The 16,671-nt window shown below is 37.2% G+C and overlaps 1 protein-coding gene and 1 long non-coding RNA gene across 3 annotated transcripts in view; one reads left to right on the forward strand and one right to left on the reverse strand.

Annotated features, from left to right (window-relative positions):
* Nucleotides 1–16,671, reverse strand: part of LOC132904423 (uncharacterized) — a 33,392-nt gene that overhangs the window by 4,013 nt on the left and 12,708 nt on the right. The window lies entirely within an intron of this gene.
* LOC106131817 (uncharacterized) lies at nt 4,083–15,918 on the forward strand. Of its 2 annotated transcripts, none has more exons than XM_013331028.2 (5): nt 4,083–4,188; nt 10,101–10,238; nt 12,405–12,590; nt 13,049–13,165; nt 14,380–15,918. In XM_013331028.2, the coding sequence occupies exons 2-5, from the start codon at nt 10,116–10,118 to the stop codon at nt 14,452–14,454; spliced, it is 501 nt and encodes a 166-aa protein (XP_013186482.1). In that variant the 5' UTR covers nt 4,083–4,188; nt 10,101–10,115; the 3' UTR covers nt 14,455–15,918. The 2 variants fall into 2 exon arrangements, with proteins under 2 accessions (XP_013186482.1, XP_013186483.1); XM_013331029.2 differs by having other exon boundaries at nt 4,084–4,188; nt 10,087–10,238.

Here is a 16,671-nt window from a genome sequence, read left to right on the forward strand (position 1 = left end):
CTCCGCTGTGTAGCGTGTCGCTGTGTTGATTAGCGGACGACGGCCGCTGCGCGGCGACTTTTTACACTACCCTCTTCTCGATGGCGCGCTACCCAACGCTTCACCGCTTGTTGTTTATTGTGTTATTTGTGTGAATGTGTGAGTGACAGCGGTGACTGCAAGCTATAAAGTTTTGCGAACTATGACTGCAATTATGAACGCGACCGTACTTTACAAAAAAGGGAATGTGAAACAGACAAGAAATTATGGTCAGTGCAGAGTTAAATGGCAGAAATCTAACTGTGGAAATAGGCTCTGTAGTAGCGTTAAGTATTCTTGATTGGGAGTCACAAGTTATAAGATTCTCTCAGATCTTAGTACTTACCGAGATCATGTATGGTTAATATTATAACAGTTTGCATATTCACTATAAAGAGAAAAGTGTAGTTTTGAAACTTTAAATTAAAACTAACTTAACTTTTCTGCTATACTATACTATACCCCCGACACTTTAGAAACGACTACTCAATGGATGTCTAAAGATGTGCTAAGGAATAGACACGTACATCTTATGCAAGCTTACGCTGCTGGTGGATTGTTAAAGTCAATTAAAAGAAAGTCTTACACGTCAGCTTTCTGCTACATGTTATGGCAACCAAAACATTAAAATTCATTCTGTATAAAATAGGACATTGACTGAGTGACATATCAATCGGCAGACAAAACAGCTGGGTCTAGCCACCAGCTGTTTTGTCAGCAGAACTCTTAGAGTTCTGAAAATTGGCTTGGCATGTATGTGGTCAAGGTGCACAAATAGAAGGTTATGAATAAAAATTAACACGAATTTTCTTTTTACATGGGGTGAGCCGCGGGCGTAGATTCCAGAGATACTTATCTCTGGTATCTCCGCCCGCGCCTTAGTACTTACTCAAGAACAAGCAAGAACTTTAAATGATAGAATATATTTTCAAACATATCTGGTGTAAAGTAGTTTAAGCCTGTTTTCACTTTAAAGAACTGGTTAACAAATCTTTTTATTGAATTTCCGATTAAAGCTGGAAGTTTGGAACAAGGAGGGATATATCTACCTTATAATGTACTAGCTGTTGCCCGCGACTTCGTCCGCGTTAATTTCGAGTTGAATCTTAATCATACAGTCAGATAATCTTAATAATAACACAACTCCCATCAAATCTGTCTTCTTAATAATAACACAACTATAATATATTAAAGGCGTTCAAACAACTTAATTTGAAAAAGTCTGAAGACCATTGGGGTATGTCTGTTAGTATCATAAGTCAAATCATAGACATTATTGCATCTGATCTAGCTTTTATATTTAATGAATGTATTGATGAGGGTATTTTTCCAAATTTAATGAAATGTAGTAAATTAATACCTTTATTCAAAAAAGGGGAGAAAACAGTCCTTGGCAATTATAGACATATTTCTATATTGCCAGTTTTGAGCAAGGTGTTTGAGAAGATGATGCTTAATCAAATGCAACAATATTTTAAAATCAATAACATTTTCCATTCCCAACAATATGGGTTCACTGCCGGGAAGTCCACCACTGATGCGGGAGTAGCACTTGTTACTCAAATCTATGACGCGTGGGAGAGTTCACAGGATTCAGTTGGAGTCTTTTGCGATCTCTCTAAAGCATTTGATTGCGTAGATCATCAGACAATATGGGTTTGACCACAAATCAACTAAACTAATGGCATCCTATTTGACTGATAGGCTTCAAACTGTAGATATTAATGGAGTAAAGTCAAGCGGATCAAGCGTCTCAATGGGTGTTCCTCAGGGCTCAATTTTAGGACCATTCCTCTTCATGGTATATGTCAATGACCTGCCTTTTATGATGGAAAAACAGGCGGGTATAGTGCTGTTTGCCGATGACACTTCTTTAATATTTAAATTAGATCGCCATAGCGAAAATGTAAGTTCGGTTAATAATATACTGTCGGCCATATCTATCTGGTTCTCAACCAACAATCTTCTTTTAAATGCTAATAAGACCCAATGCATTAAATTTACCCTTCCAAACGTAAGGCAGGCCAATACTGACATAATACTGGAAGGCCAGAAATTAGAATTTGTTGAAAATACAAAGTTTTTAGGAATTATAATTGATGCAAAGCTACAGTGGGGTGCTCATATTTCTAAACTATCCAATAGACTTAGCTCTGCCGCTTATGCTGTTAGGAGGATCCGACAATTGACAGATGTAGCTACAGCTAGGCTTGTTTATTTCAGCTATTTTCATAGCTTGTTATCTTATGGTTTACTTTTATGGGGTAGCGCGGCTGATATACAAACTATTTTTATAATTCAGAAAAGGGCCGTTCGCGCAATTTACGGCTTAGGTCCAAGAGACTCGTTAAGACAACTCTTTTAGAAAATAAACATACCTACAGTAGCGTCCCAGTACATTTTTGATCTTATAATGTATGTTAGGAAAAATACCTCATTTTTTCAAAAAGTTAGTGCCACAACTGATAGAAATTTACGTAATAACCATAAGTAAGTCCTGCCGTTTCATAGGCTTAGCAAAGTCAGTAAATCATTTATGGGGAACTGTATACGATTTTATAATAGGTTGCCGGAGTCTGTTCTTGATATGCCCAACCGAAAAATCAAAGATTATGTAAAGAAAGTACTTTGTGAGAAGGCTTATTATAGGACTGATGATTACCTTAATGATAAAAACATCTGGCTCGAGCTTGGCACAGGAACCTCGTTATTAATTGTAGTTTGATTTGATCTTAAATCAAAATTCAGTACACTCTGTACATAAATCTTTTTAAAATTGGCAATCCATAAAATATATACATATATATATATTTTTCTTTTTTCAATATTCAATCTCATATATAAATCTGAACAATGTATTCTCTCGTCCACATTCTATTCTAAGATTCTAAGTTTAATTAATATTGTAAAGTTGACGTTGTTGAAGAAAATGCTGCAGTGCAGTTTGTTACCGCTTCTTCTGCACTGACGCCTTGGAAGCGGCAGTAAACTTAGTTTTTAAGTAATTTATTTGACGTCAACCAATGTTGTTAAACAATACGTTTTGACAATTATTAAGCGATATATAGTATCCTATAATAATGAATAAAAATTTTGAATTTGAATTTTGAATTTTGAACTTGAATTTGAGATACAGACAGACAGACAGACAAAAAATGTAAAAAAAAATTCTCTATCCGTTTCAGTCAAAATATTAAATGTACAGACAAAATATTTTTACCGTTTTATTATATGTAGTATTTTGATTTTCAGTTTTTTTAAATAAAATACTCAAACAATACAAAAAAAAATATTAAAAAAAAAAAAAAATGTAATTGTTGGGATTCGAACTTGGACCGCCAACTTCACAGTCTCACAGGCTAACCACTGGACCATCGGGGCCGTTGCGTTGATGGCGAAATTAAAGTAGACTACATACATATGGTCACGTCTATATCCCTTGCGGGGTAGACAGAGCCAACAGGCTTAAAAAGACTGAATGGCCACGTTCAGCTATTTGACTTAATGATAGAATTGAGATTCAAAAAGTGATAGGTTACTCGCCCATCGCCTAAAAAAGAATCCCAAGTTTGTAAGCCCATCCCTTAGTCGCCTTTCACTTATATTTATATGTTATAGGTATAATGCTGTCGTATAATGATAAATGACTTTGAATTTTTAATTTCATAACTTATTTGCAGGCAAACTGATGCCTTGAGTTCATTCAAATGACGATAACTTTTTTTTTAGTGAACCGATTTTGATGAAACAAACTTTAAATGTTATTCTGAGTTAAAACAAAGCAATTGGTGAAAGTTTGAAGTAAATCGGTTCAGTACTTTCGGAGATAATCGTGATCATACATACAGACAGACAAGAAATTAAAAAAAAATATTTTTGCTTTCTATTATTCATTCTAAGTGTCCCTCTATCCATTTCAGTCAAAAATACTAAATGTACAGACAAAATATTTTTACTGATTTATATTATAAAAATATATATGTATAGATGTATAGATGAAAGAATGACCTAAGGCCGTATGGACGCATGCGCAATATACGTCAACAACATTATGACTCATCAAGCGACCTCAGTGCACAGTCGCGCCAAACCTCGTCCACTGAAAACACGCTCGCATTGTTAACTATCTGGAGAAGTTTCTTTATTCAGCAGTTGGGGCTACTTCCATAAGTAAGTACTTGCATAGATACTTACCTACTTACATAGATTTAAGTGTTTATTTTACATACAACCGGGATATAACTTAGCGTTGTTTTAATTTCTTAATACCTACATAGGTATGTACAATAATTACACGTTACAAGTTATTACAAGTTTATAATTTTAGTTTAAAGTAATTTTTCAAGATTGTTAGCTCTTTTAATACTTCATATATCTACATAGCATCTAGTGTTTTATTGTTTATTGTGTTCACGGTTCTTATTATAATTTTATAATTTAAAATTCGAAAATTAGAAAATTTGTTTTGCTAACTTAATTAAAAACAAGAAATTATACCATATGTATATTATAAAACCTACGGATATGATTGTTAAGTTAATTTTTTTTAAATTTGTTATTAAATGTCTGCATTTGTAAACGAAAACCACACGAACACAAGACCACATTGATTAAAGAGTTTTACGATAGTAATAGATTTGGGTAACGAAACTCTTTGCAATGCGAGGGGGTTGCCTCGTCTAGACGACTGCTCTCATACTATGTTGGGAAGGGTGTGGGTGAAATAATAAAGATGACGCATGGGTCGTCGACCTTCAGCTTATAAACAAGAGCTCTGGTAAACCTTGAGAGTGTCCTTGCTGGTACGAGTGACCATTGTCTTTCATCCTGCTGTGTGGAAAATAACAAAGATAACTAATCACATAAAATGAGCTAGCCTTCAGGCTAAACTTCAGTTTTGTTGTTGAACTAATTATTTTGTTCTTCCTGACGACGTACGCATGGACGTACCTTGATCAGATCGATGACGTTCTAGCAAAAGGTCTGGTCAAGAGTACCCGAAACCGACGAGCTTGCATGAAGAGAGTTATGAATGTGGATGAAGCGTAAGAAGTGTGCAGGGATCGTGGCAAGTGGAAAAATGTGGTCTATGCGTGCCCCTGCGCGAAAGAGGCGTGACTTATGTATGTATGTCCTCCTGACGTGAGTTCTGATTTATACACCACCCCGTGTTCCTCTTCACTACTCTGAAGAGGAACACGGGGTGTACTCTATCCGTTTCAGTCAAAATACTAAACGTACAGACAAAATATTTTTATCGATTACTATATGTAGTATTTTGATTTTCAGTTCTTTTTTGTAATGGTGCCGGGAACCACACGGTACTAAAGTAGACAAACAAACCAAAAATCTTTTTACGTGAGAATTACGCATGTTATGTGCGGCAAAACCAGAATATTATCAAACTGATTTTCACTTATTTTTATATGTTGTAGGTATTATGCCGTCGTACAATGATAAATGACTTAGAATTTTTAATTTCGTAAGTTTTTGCAGGCAAACTCATGCCTTGAGTTCATTCAAATGTCGATAACTTTTTTTTAGTGAACCGATTTTCATGAAACAAACTTTAAATGTTTTTCTGAGTTAAAACAAAGAAATTGGTGTTGAAAGTTTTAAGTAAATCGGTAACCTAACAGCCGAACGTGGCCTTTCAGTTTTTAAAAGATTTTTGGCGCTGTCTACCCCGCAAGGGATATCGGTGTGATTATATATAATATAGATATATGTAGGTACATACATACATACATACATAAAATCACGCCTCTTTCCCGGAGGGGTAGGCAGAGACTACCTCTTTCCACTTGCCACGATCTCTGCATACTTCTTTCGCTTCGTCCACATTCATAACTCTCTTCATACAAGCTCGGCGGTTTCGGGTACTTTTGACCTGACCCTTTACCAGGACGTCCTTAATTTGATCAAGATACCTTCGTCTAGGTCTTCCCACTCCGACCTTTCCCTCCACACTCTCCTTGTATATCTGCTTAGTCAACCTGCTTTCATTCATCCTCTCCACATGACCGAACCATCTTAACATACCCTTTTCTATTCCTGTAACTACATCTTCTTTCACATCACAACATTCCCTTATCACGCTGTTTCTTATCCTGTCACTCAATTTGACACCCATCATACTCCTTAACGCTCTCATTTCCACTGCATTTATTCTGCTTTCATGCTTCTTTTGCCATACCCAACTTTCACTCCCATACATTAATGTCGGGACCAACACGCCCCTGTGCACAGCCAGTCGAGCCTTTTTGGATAGTTTCTGACTGCTCATAAAGGCATGCAAAGCTCCATTCACCATGTTCCCCGCGTTCACTCTCCTTTCAATATCACTATCATACTTGCCATCTGATGTAAACTTTGATCCTAGATATACAAACTCTTTCACTTGCTCCACTTTTTCTCCTCCAATCAAAATATTACATGCTGTCATTTCTTTCTCCATTTCAAAAACCAGTGTTTTAGTTTTACTTACGTTCACTTTCATTCCTTTCTCTTTTAAAGCTTCATGCATACAGTTTACCATCTCCTGTAACTCCTCCGCTGATGACGCCAGTATAACCTGATCGTCGGCATAGAGCAGACATTTGACGAGTAACTCATTCATCCTTAATCCACTTTTAGACTCTTTCAAATCTGTCAAACAGCTATCCATAAATAGGTTGAACAGCCACGGTGACGCAACACATCCTTGCCTAACGCCTTTCTCAATCTTAAACCACTCAGTGTGCGCTCCGTTTATCCTGACACAAGCACTCGAATCCTCATATAAGGATTTCAGTGCTCGTATTAAGAGACTGCTCACCCCATGCATAGAAAGTGCTGACCACAATTCATTCCTCTCAACTCTGTCATAGGCCTTTTCCAGATCTACGAATGTGCAATAGACTTTTTGACTCTTGGCCAAAAACTTTTCGGCTATGCACCGCAAGGAAAAGACCTGATCAGTACATCCCATTCCCTTTCGAAATCCCGCTTGAGCATCCCATATTTTGTCATCAGTTTCATTCCTGACTCTATTAATCAATACAATCAAGCTGTGACCCTTTTCCCTTGTAAAGTGGCACGATAACAGCCTTACACCAATCTTTTGGTACTCGGCCGCTTCTCCAACACAAATTGAAAAGGCAGTACAACTGACTAGCTACTACGCCTTTTCCTGCTTTAAGCATCTTGACCGACACTCTATCACACCCAGCAGCCTTTCCCGCTTTCATACTCTTAAGTGCTTCCACAATTTCGAACACTTCAATTTCGCCTTCCATCTCATTCTCTTTTTCTTCGCTATAGCAGAAATCTTTCTTATTTCCTTCCTTTTTTTCAAATAAACTTTCAAAATAGTCCTTCCATATCTTTAGTACACATTCTTCTCCTTTCACAACGCTACCATCCTGGCATCTGATCCTAGTCAGCTCTCTGGTTATAGTATTTCCTCGGGCTGACCTTACGGATTTCCAGAATACTTTCAGATTTGACTGAAAGTCTTCTGATAGCCTTTTATCAAAATCCTCTTTATACTCTTCTTTCTTTCTAATCACAGCTTTCTTAACCAAATCTTTCATTTTCTTATATTCCTTACGTGCTTCATTCACATCTTCATCTATAACCTCTTGCATTCTTAAGTTAGCTTTTGCTGCTAACAAATCCAGCCATGCTTTCTTCTTTAATCGCACAAGTTCTTGCACATCTTTACTCATCCACGCATTTTTGTGATTTTTTCCTTTCCTTCTTCTACTTACACCACACACTTCAACAGCTACTTTCACAATTCTTTTTTTAAATTCCTTCCATCCATCTTCAATATCGCTCATTTCCTCTAAATCTTCAAATTCATCCTTCAGTCTATTAATATACTTCTTACCTACATCCATATCTTGCAAATTTTCTACTTTTACTCTTTCCAAAGCGCTGGTTTGCTACCTTACCCTGTGCCGCCAGCGATTGAAGATACCCCTTATCCGGGATATCACCAGTAAATGGTCCGAGTCAATGCCAGCACCGCGATATGCACGGGTATCCAGCACTTTGTTCTTCAATCTTTCATCTACAATCACAAAGTCTATCATACTTTTTAAAATACCTTCCACTCTTGTGTAGGTGTGGATCTCTTTATGTTGAAACATTGAGTTCGACAAAAAAGATCCCACTCTAGACAAATTTCTAATACACTTCTTCCATTATCATTCACCTTTTCGTCACCAAACGCACCAAGCACCTTTTCATATCCATCACGCTTTACACCCACCCATCCATTAAAATCACCTAACATAATAATCTTCTCATTTGGCTTGGTAACTTTCAATACTTCTCTTACACTATTCCAGAACTCCTCGTTTTCGCTTTTTGCTGATGTTGTACCCCTCGAACCCACATCCCAAGGTGCATAAACACCTAGAACGAAGATCCGAGTGATTCCAACTTTCAGCCTAATCCATAGAAGACGAGGGCTGACACACTCATACTCATTCACGCACTCAGCCATTCGTGCAGAAAGAATTAGACCGACCCCTTGACAGCCTCGGCTGGTACTGGAAATTCCAGACCAATACGCCGTGTAAGGGCCGTGCTGCGTCGCGTCGCATCCTTTCCGCTTCGTTTCATTCACGCACAACACATCCAAACGTCTTTCATCCATCATCTGGCATACTTCCTCAATCTTATCCTTCATTCCTCCTCTTACATTCATCGTCGCAAAGCGGCTTTCAGCAGACCGCATACCGCTCCCGCCGGGAACGAGACGTGATGGGGTGCGGACACCATCGCCGCCATCTAGGTGCTCTTTCAAAAAATTTGCATCCATGCGATTCCCACGAGACGCTAGGGAAAAATTTTGTCCGCCCCAGCAGAGCCCCGCATGCCAGGGTAAGGCTAGCCATTACCTGGGGGTCGCCCAACCCCATGGCGGAAGTGGCACGCTCGAGACTAGGCTCGCCCCTAGCCATGCATCCATCGGCGCGGCAGACCTTAGATTGGCAGGGATTTACATTAAAGAGGAATCCCAAGTCTATCCCTTAGTCGGCTCTTACGACATCCGTGGGAAAGAGATGGAGTGGTCCTATTCTTTTATAGGTATATATGTAGGTATGTATCATTATATATCATAAGTATAGACGATGTTCGTAGAATTAAGAAAATAATTTGGTTTATTTTATTATGAGTACCATAAAAAGGTTTAAAATAATTTGGCCTAGGAAGTAAGTCCTTTAAGGAGTAGATATTGAATGAGGATGTCTGGAAGGAGGGACATGTATTGGAAAGATAAGGTATAATAAGTGTTCCTTCTACGATTGTTAATACAAAAGTTGATTTAGCCTGATTTTCATTCATGAGAGCAGTTGACCTCGTCACCAATGCGAGGTGGCGTCATGGTCGGCCGCCATGTGGGCTGCTTTGTCCATTTTAGGAACTGAGGTACACTTCCCCCAGAAAACTTCCTTGATAAAACTATTTTTCATTCATTTTTATTTATGTCTAAGTACTCTAAAATCTGGATCCAAGTATTTCTGTCAATCGTACCTGAAAAAGATTAAAATAAGTAGAAACTGTATGCAGTTATGCAGTAGCTTCATTGTCATTACGTAATACGAAAACAGTCAATTTCTCTAACAATGTGTATGCGCTTATCTCGGAAAGTTGCGCACGGATTTTGTTTCTGTTTGAAATGGTGGAAAGAGTGTTTTTTGGGGAATGTTTATCGGCAACCTATAAATGCTACCTGTGCGAAGCCGAGGCGGGCCATTAGTATAATATAATATAAAACATATAATGCTACTGCATTGCATATACTGATTGCTTGCCCCTTCACATACGCACAATTTTGATAGAAATCACTGAGATTTAACTTGCCTTGCATTCTCAGCAATGGCTTCGAAGATTTTACGGTCACCTTTTTAACAATACATACCAGTTCTTTTTGGGCATCAGTTCTTATTGTTAGTGTTCTTCCCTTTAATCACTTCCCACAATTTTCCCCCCAAATTGTCCGAATGATTGTTTTTTGATTTGAATACTAGTATATGTTTATAATGTTAAAAGAAATACATTTACTCCTTTCAGGTTTCGTGTTTCAGGAGCAGTAATCCAAGATGTCGCACACGGTGACCATTACGCGTACGACGGCAGTGTCTTCGGGCAACTCAGGCAATTTCCTCTACATCAATAGCGGCTACGTGTCTAGTTTGCCTGGTCTGCTTAAATTGGCCCAACTGGTAATTGATAGTTCTCAATCGCTCTCTACTCGTGTCTGTCTCCTTTTCGTGAGATCGACTCACATTGGTTTATACATATTAATGAACTTGACATATAGAAGTTTCAGTTATATATATAGGGAATTTAACTACACTACTTCTTTCTCCTGGCGTTAAGCCTGATTCCATCCTCGGAACCCTGGTGCGCCTTTTGAATATGATCCTAGATGAGATTAATAAGGTTTTTACATGCAGCACTCTCGTCTAACCTCCGCAACCTTCGCAGGGGAGAGGAAACCAACCCATATTGGATAGTGATGAAAGCTGCAGTATACATATAAATGTGTCTTCTCTTACGACATCCGTGTAAAATCTTTTTTACACGAGAAAGAGTGGTCCTATTCTAAAAGGCCCGGAATCACGCCCTTTACTTTCATGGTTACCTAGTCTGGCGGCTTGGGCAAGGTTTACAGCGTCATAAAACATTCTTTACATATTTCTGAGCGAAGTGACCTACTTTCGGCCGCTTTAAATATTACGATCATTGTGCAACAGGATGAATATAAAACGCGTTCTCAATTCCCAAGGATGAGTTTTTTCGATTCTTATATTCGACTAGCTGTGCCCGCGACTTCGTCCGCGTGGAATAGTTATTTTGGGCATAATATTTATTTTTGCAGGCGGTCACGCGTATTAGGAAGAACGCTGGTTCGCCGTATTAAATGTTTCGCTGCAAATTGCTTATAACGACTATATCTCAAAACCTATTCGTCTGATTTATATACTGTAAATGGCAATTTTAGTCTACATGAAAAGCCGAAAGTAATAAACATATTTATTTGGATAAGGATTAATACTGAATTAAAGAAAATTGGTTTCAAAATAACTTATGTTTATAATGAAAAAATAATCTTAAAAAATGAACATAAAAGTGGTTATTGTAAGTAAACCTTAAGAGATAGATATATGCTCTCGCGGACTTTTTTGTGGCAAAAAATGAGTACTTCACATCTTTAGTACATTGTTTTACTATATCTTTGTTGGTTTGCGCAGCGTTCGCGTGGAAAGCTCGCAGATGGCCGACTCATTCAACTTTCACCTGCATTGTTGACGTTTTCCGTAGGAAATCCGGGATAAAATGTAGCCTATAGCCTTCCTCGATAAATGGACTATCTAACTGTGAAAGAATTATTCAAATCGGTTCAGTACTTTCTGAGATTAGCGCGTTTAAACAAACAAACAAACAAAACAAACTCTTCAGATTTATAATATTAGTATAGATATCAAATTTTTAACAGCTCCTTTGATTAAGCTTGTTACTGATAGTTCTTTTGGTAGTTCTTTTCTAAAGTTTGGTCTCTACTTGAGATGATAAATACGTCAGTTAATTTAATAGCGTGTTAATTGTTTGAATGTTATGTATATCGTCGTCGTAGTGCGAGCAAACAATGTCATCAACTAGTTGGGTTTCCACTTTTAAAGATGATGTCATTTTGACTCAATCACTGATAATTCTATTTACGGAACCAAGGCAATTGAATAAATAAAATTGTTTCTTATACATCTACACAATTTTGAGAAATTTAATATTGGAAAATTAGGTAAACTATTTAATATCTAAATCTCTAAATCTAATTTCCACAGAAATCGTCTTTCAATGTCGAGTGTTTACTCACGGGTCCCGAAATAGCGTGCATGAGTGAGGTCATACCAACATCGTAAAGTTGCTAAAATACCGCCAGCGAATCGATCTTTGCGTACAAGTGTACATTAAATATTTATATGTAATGACAGAAACGTTAGATTATCTAAAAATTAAACGAAATAAAGTTTAGGTATTCTATATGCGTAATCTCAACAGTGAATACATTAAAAATAGCACAAGTTCTCACACATATAGACAGATCCATTTGACACAAACACTCAAAGCCAAAATCAAAGTTTATTGTTCCTAATAATTTAACATCAACATTTACAAGAAAACATACTGAAATTGGTAAAATAAACTTACAGTGTAAAAAAGTGTTCTTTTTATGTTATAAAAGCACTGCAAGTAAATAAAAATAACCAGTAAAGTAATTAGTTTAGATTGGTGTTTAACGTTATTAAGTGATTAGTGATACCATGTGTCCCATTTCGTTAGTAACCTACTACTCATTTATATACATATTTTGTTGTTTATTTCAGTTACTGGGTGCAGCGTGCGTAGGAGTAATGACCTACTATTATGACCACAGTTACTCCAAAGTTTTGCCAAAAGCTGAATTATTCTTCCTTCTGGTTGCTGTGGCCTTCCTAATTGGAACATTTTGCCTTTATATATCCTACCTGATATCATTGTCTACCGCTACAATGATTTCGAAAACTGTTTATGTAAGTAGACATGGGGGTAAATTTACAATTTCTTTGGGACATGAACGTTAATCCATTCAATTAATAGAGTCAAAAACGTCTCTCTCATCACGGGGTATTCTCCCTTTCCTTGAAAGCTAGGGATAAGCTAAAGTTAATAAAATACGAGAGACGCGACCAGCCTGACTTAGCCTAGCGAACTTCATTCCGCTTCGGGAATATGGGCTGAAGTAGTTTTTGCTGCTTTACTTAACATAATACCTTCAGGGCCGGTTCTGTTCTACTCAACCACGAATGCATTATGATAGGGCCAGTTTGTTTTATATTTGAATATTGATTATGTTATGGATATCAATATCCATTATGTTTTTGAGAATATGGGCTATATCTGCACCATAAAGGATAGAGACATTGTAAGATTGTTTCAACAACCTTAAGTGTGATTCTCCTAAAAACTTATTTACAACTTTAATTTTCAGGAGGTGATATATCACGGTCTGGCATTCATTTTGTACCTAGCTGCTGGCATTGTCTTGATAACTGAAGTAAATCAGAACAAACGATCCAGCACCTACGAGCCGTATCTAGCAGCTTCGGTAATGATTATGACATTTTATAAACTTTAATATAAGAATGATGACATGAGTTAGAACCAAAACTGCCGAAATATTTTGTGAGTAAAGAATTAAGGACATACGTACAGTCTCAACTCTTCGGGGTAGTTAATGGGTGGAAAAATTCACAAACATAAAACTTTCCCGGAGTCTTTCCCGGAGGGGCAGGCAGGACCACATCTTTCCACTTGCCACGTTGCCTGCATTCCCTTATCACGCTGTTCCTTATCCTATCCCTCAATTTTACACCTATCATACTTCTAAGCGCTGTCATTTCGACTGCGTTAATTCTGCTTTTTTACCACACACAACTAATATACTAGTGTTGGAACCAACACGCCCTTATAAAAGCATGCAACGCTTCATTCCATATTTCCGGCATTCACTTTTCTTTCAATATCACTATTACCATTCAAATCTGCTGTAAACTTTCGTTTATTCCACTTTTTCTCCTCCAATCAAACTATTACATTCTGTCATATTCTCCTCTTTTTCAAAAACCATTGTTTTTGTTTTACTTACGTTCACTTTCATTCCTTTCTTATTCAAAGATTTATACTTACAGTTTATAATGACGGCAGTATAATCTGATCGTCAGCATGAAAAGACATTTGACGAGTAAGTCCTTGATCTTTAATCCACTTTCAGACTCTTTCGAATATGTCAAACAACTATCCATGAATAGGTTGAACGGGCACGGTGACACAACACATCCCTGTCTAACACGACCGAACTCGATATTATTAACCATTCAGTGTGCGTGTTCGTTAATCCTTACTGAATGCAAAATGAATGAACCTGATTCGTAAATCCCATTCCCGTTCGAAATCCTGCTTAGGCATCCCATATTTTATCATCAGTTTTATTCATCACTCTATTAATCAACACCTTTGCATACAATTTGCCGACGATGTTTAGCAGGCCTATACCGTGATAAGTTTTTATAAAAAACAATTTAGTCTTGATCACCCACTGTTATGTATGCTGGCCATTTTGATGTTGAGTTTTCCTTCTACTTGCCTGCAGTTTTGTAATTAAATAAAAATAGTTTATTTGTAGCTTCTTTGCGCTTTATTAAAAAAAAAACAACCTCGATAGGAGATTATCTTTTATTACTCTTTTTATCCCAGATGGATTATTTTCCCGTAGGATAGAAAAAGCTTAAAAAAATAATTGCGATTATTTATTATTTTCAGATCATGGGGCTCGTGCTAGCGGGGCTATACCTGCTCAGCACAGTGTTCGCAAACCGTTCTTACCGTAGCCTTTAAGTTTTCATCCCAGAGTCGGAGCGCTTAATTGAGTTAAGCTTTAACTTGTTATACTTTTTTATTGATAATTAGGTTAGTACCATAGAATTGGGAATAATATAGCACTATAGAAGAGGGACTGATGTATTTTGTGTCGCAAGTGATGACAGAACTACTGTGAAGTGTGAACTTATATGTGCACGTTTTGTTTTCATCTTTCATTTAAATTCTGAGATATTACAGCGTTAAGTGTGCAGAAAATTACATGACGCAAACCTCACACACTCACATGATTCTTAAGTTTTTAGGTACTCTTATCTCTTATAATATATTTCAATTGCCTCTATTATTCCGATTTCTATTAATAGTACCTAGATATATTTAAGTTTGACTATTATTTTTTATAAGTTTATTGACATACAAAGCAAATAAATATCACGTTAGTGCACTAATTATTAGTGCTTTTCTTTAGTAATATACCGTAAAATGTGGCAACATTACCAAACCCGTGGCAAGATTTCCATATTGTAGGTATTTTACTTATAGTTGCCTATCTTAAAAAATTGCAATTAAATAAACGGAGTTTAAATAGTAGTATTTTTTCAATAGCGTAGGGAAACATTTTTTATAATTTTCTTACTGGCAACACTGACGATTATTTCAATATGGCTGTTCATTGTCAAGGCGTGGGAAAGCGTCGTCCAACAATTTTTGTCAAATTGTGTCTTCAGAACGTAGAATAATTGTAAGAGGTGAGTATTATTTTGATATTGCATGTAGGAAATGGTCGGGATTGCATCTGATTAATTGTTTAATCGCTACTTTTCTTTTTCATTGAAATATCGGTAGAGGTAATGTTGTTTGAGGTTAGGTAAAGTTGACACCGACTGCTTTGTGGTAACTTTACCTACAGCTAGGGTTGGCATAAATTAGGTATTTCATGTACCTATGTATGCGTGCTTTGTTTGATACGTGTGAATGTTTTGTTTTTATATAGGTATGTGTATAACATGAATATCCTGCGCTACTAACGCATAAAAGTGCTTGAATAACTTCGATTATTTTCATGATGATTATTTTCATGAGGAGCTCGGTGGCCCGACGGGAGTGCGCATAACCAGCGCTTTCGCAAATTAAGCGACACCGGGCGTGGTCTGCACATGGGTGGGTGCCCACAAGTGGCATACAAATTTCTTGAGTTCCTCCGAGCTTCGGAAGGCTCGTATAAGCCATTGGTCCCGGCTGTCATTATTGTATTAGGCAGCCTAAAAAATCTGATACCAGTGTTGGCCACTAACACACCCAAAAAACAAAACAAAACAATGATGGAAAACTATTAGTACAAAGTAATTTTAAATGAAAAAATGCTCTTATTATGTGTATTTTTATTTATTTTTTGTTTCTTGACCTCAGGCTTTTCGGGGATTTTGTGAATGCTTTATGCTTATGTGTGCTTATCTGGTAAGTATCTTTTTGTTTCAGAATGCCCCCCAAAAAAAGAGACAGAAAAAAACTTGGGGCTAGGCCCTATAAAAATTACACCGATGAGATGATGGCCTTGGCTATTGAGATGGTAGAAACAAAAAGAATGACTTCTTACGAAGCCGAAAAAACCTTTAGCATACCAAGAAGAACTATTGAAAAAAAAGTAAAAAAGAAACATTCCGACAAACCAGGGCCACCCTTCAAGTTATCGCCAGAAGAAGAACTGAACTTTGTGAAAGTTCTTATTGTGGCCTCAGATTACGGAGCTCCGCTGACGCAACTTGATCTCCGAATTCTGGTCCATGAATACTTAAAGAAAAATAATAGGAGCGATATTTTTCATGATAAAATGCCCGGTGAATGGTGGGTAAAAAATTTTATTGAGCGCTACCGCGACAAACTAAGTCTGAGAGCAGTGCAGAACATCAAAAGGGCCAGAGCAGAAAAAACTCTGTCAGAATTTCAGCAGTTTTTCAATAATATAAAGTCTGTATTGGAAAACGTGCCTCCGACGCACATTGTGAATTATGATGAGACAAATTTCTCCGACGACCCCGGCTCTGCTAAATGTATTTTTCGTCGTGGTACTAAATATCCGGAACGCGTAATGAACAGTTCTAAGGGCTGTATATCAGTCATGTTTGCAGGTACAGCCAACGGATCAGTGATGCCTCCATACGTTGTATATAAAGCGGAGAGCTTGTGGTGTCAATGGGTCGAAGGAGGACCTGAAAATGCGCGGTTTAATCGAAC

This window comes from Amyelois transitella, chromosome 5 (genome assembly GCF_032362555.1).
Source record: "Amyelois transitella isolate CPQ chromosome 5, ilAmyTran1.1, whole genome shotgun sequence".
NCBI lineage: Eukaryota > Metazoa > Arthropoda > Insecta > Lepidoptera > Pyralidae > Amyelois > Amyelois transitella.

Excerpts from the sequence above, each read along its gene's own strand:
- LOC106131817 (XM_013331028.2), top strand. The coding sequence starts at position 10,116 with ATGTCGCACACGGTGACCATTACGCGTACGACGGCAGTGTCTTCGGGC. Across the intron at positions 12,591-13,048 it reads TGATTTCGAAAACTGTTTAT|GAGGTGATATATCACGGTCT; the intron begins GTAAGTAGACAT and ends TTTAATTTTCAG. Across the intron at positions 13,166-14,379 it reads AGCCGTATCTAGCAGCTTCG|ATCATGGGGCTCGTGCTAGC; the intron begins GTAATGATTATG and ends TATTATTTTCAG.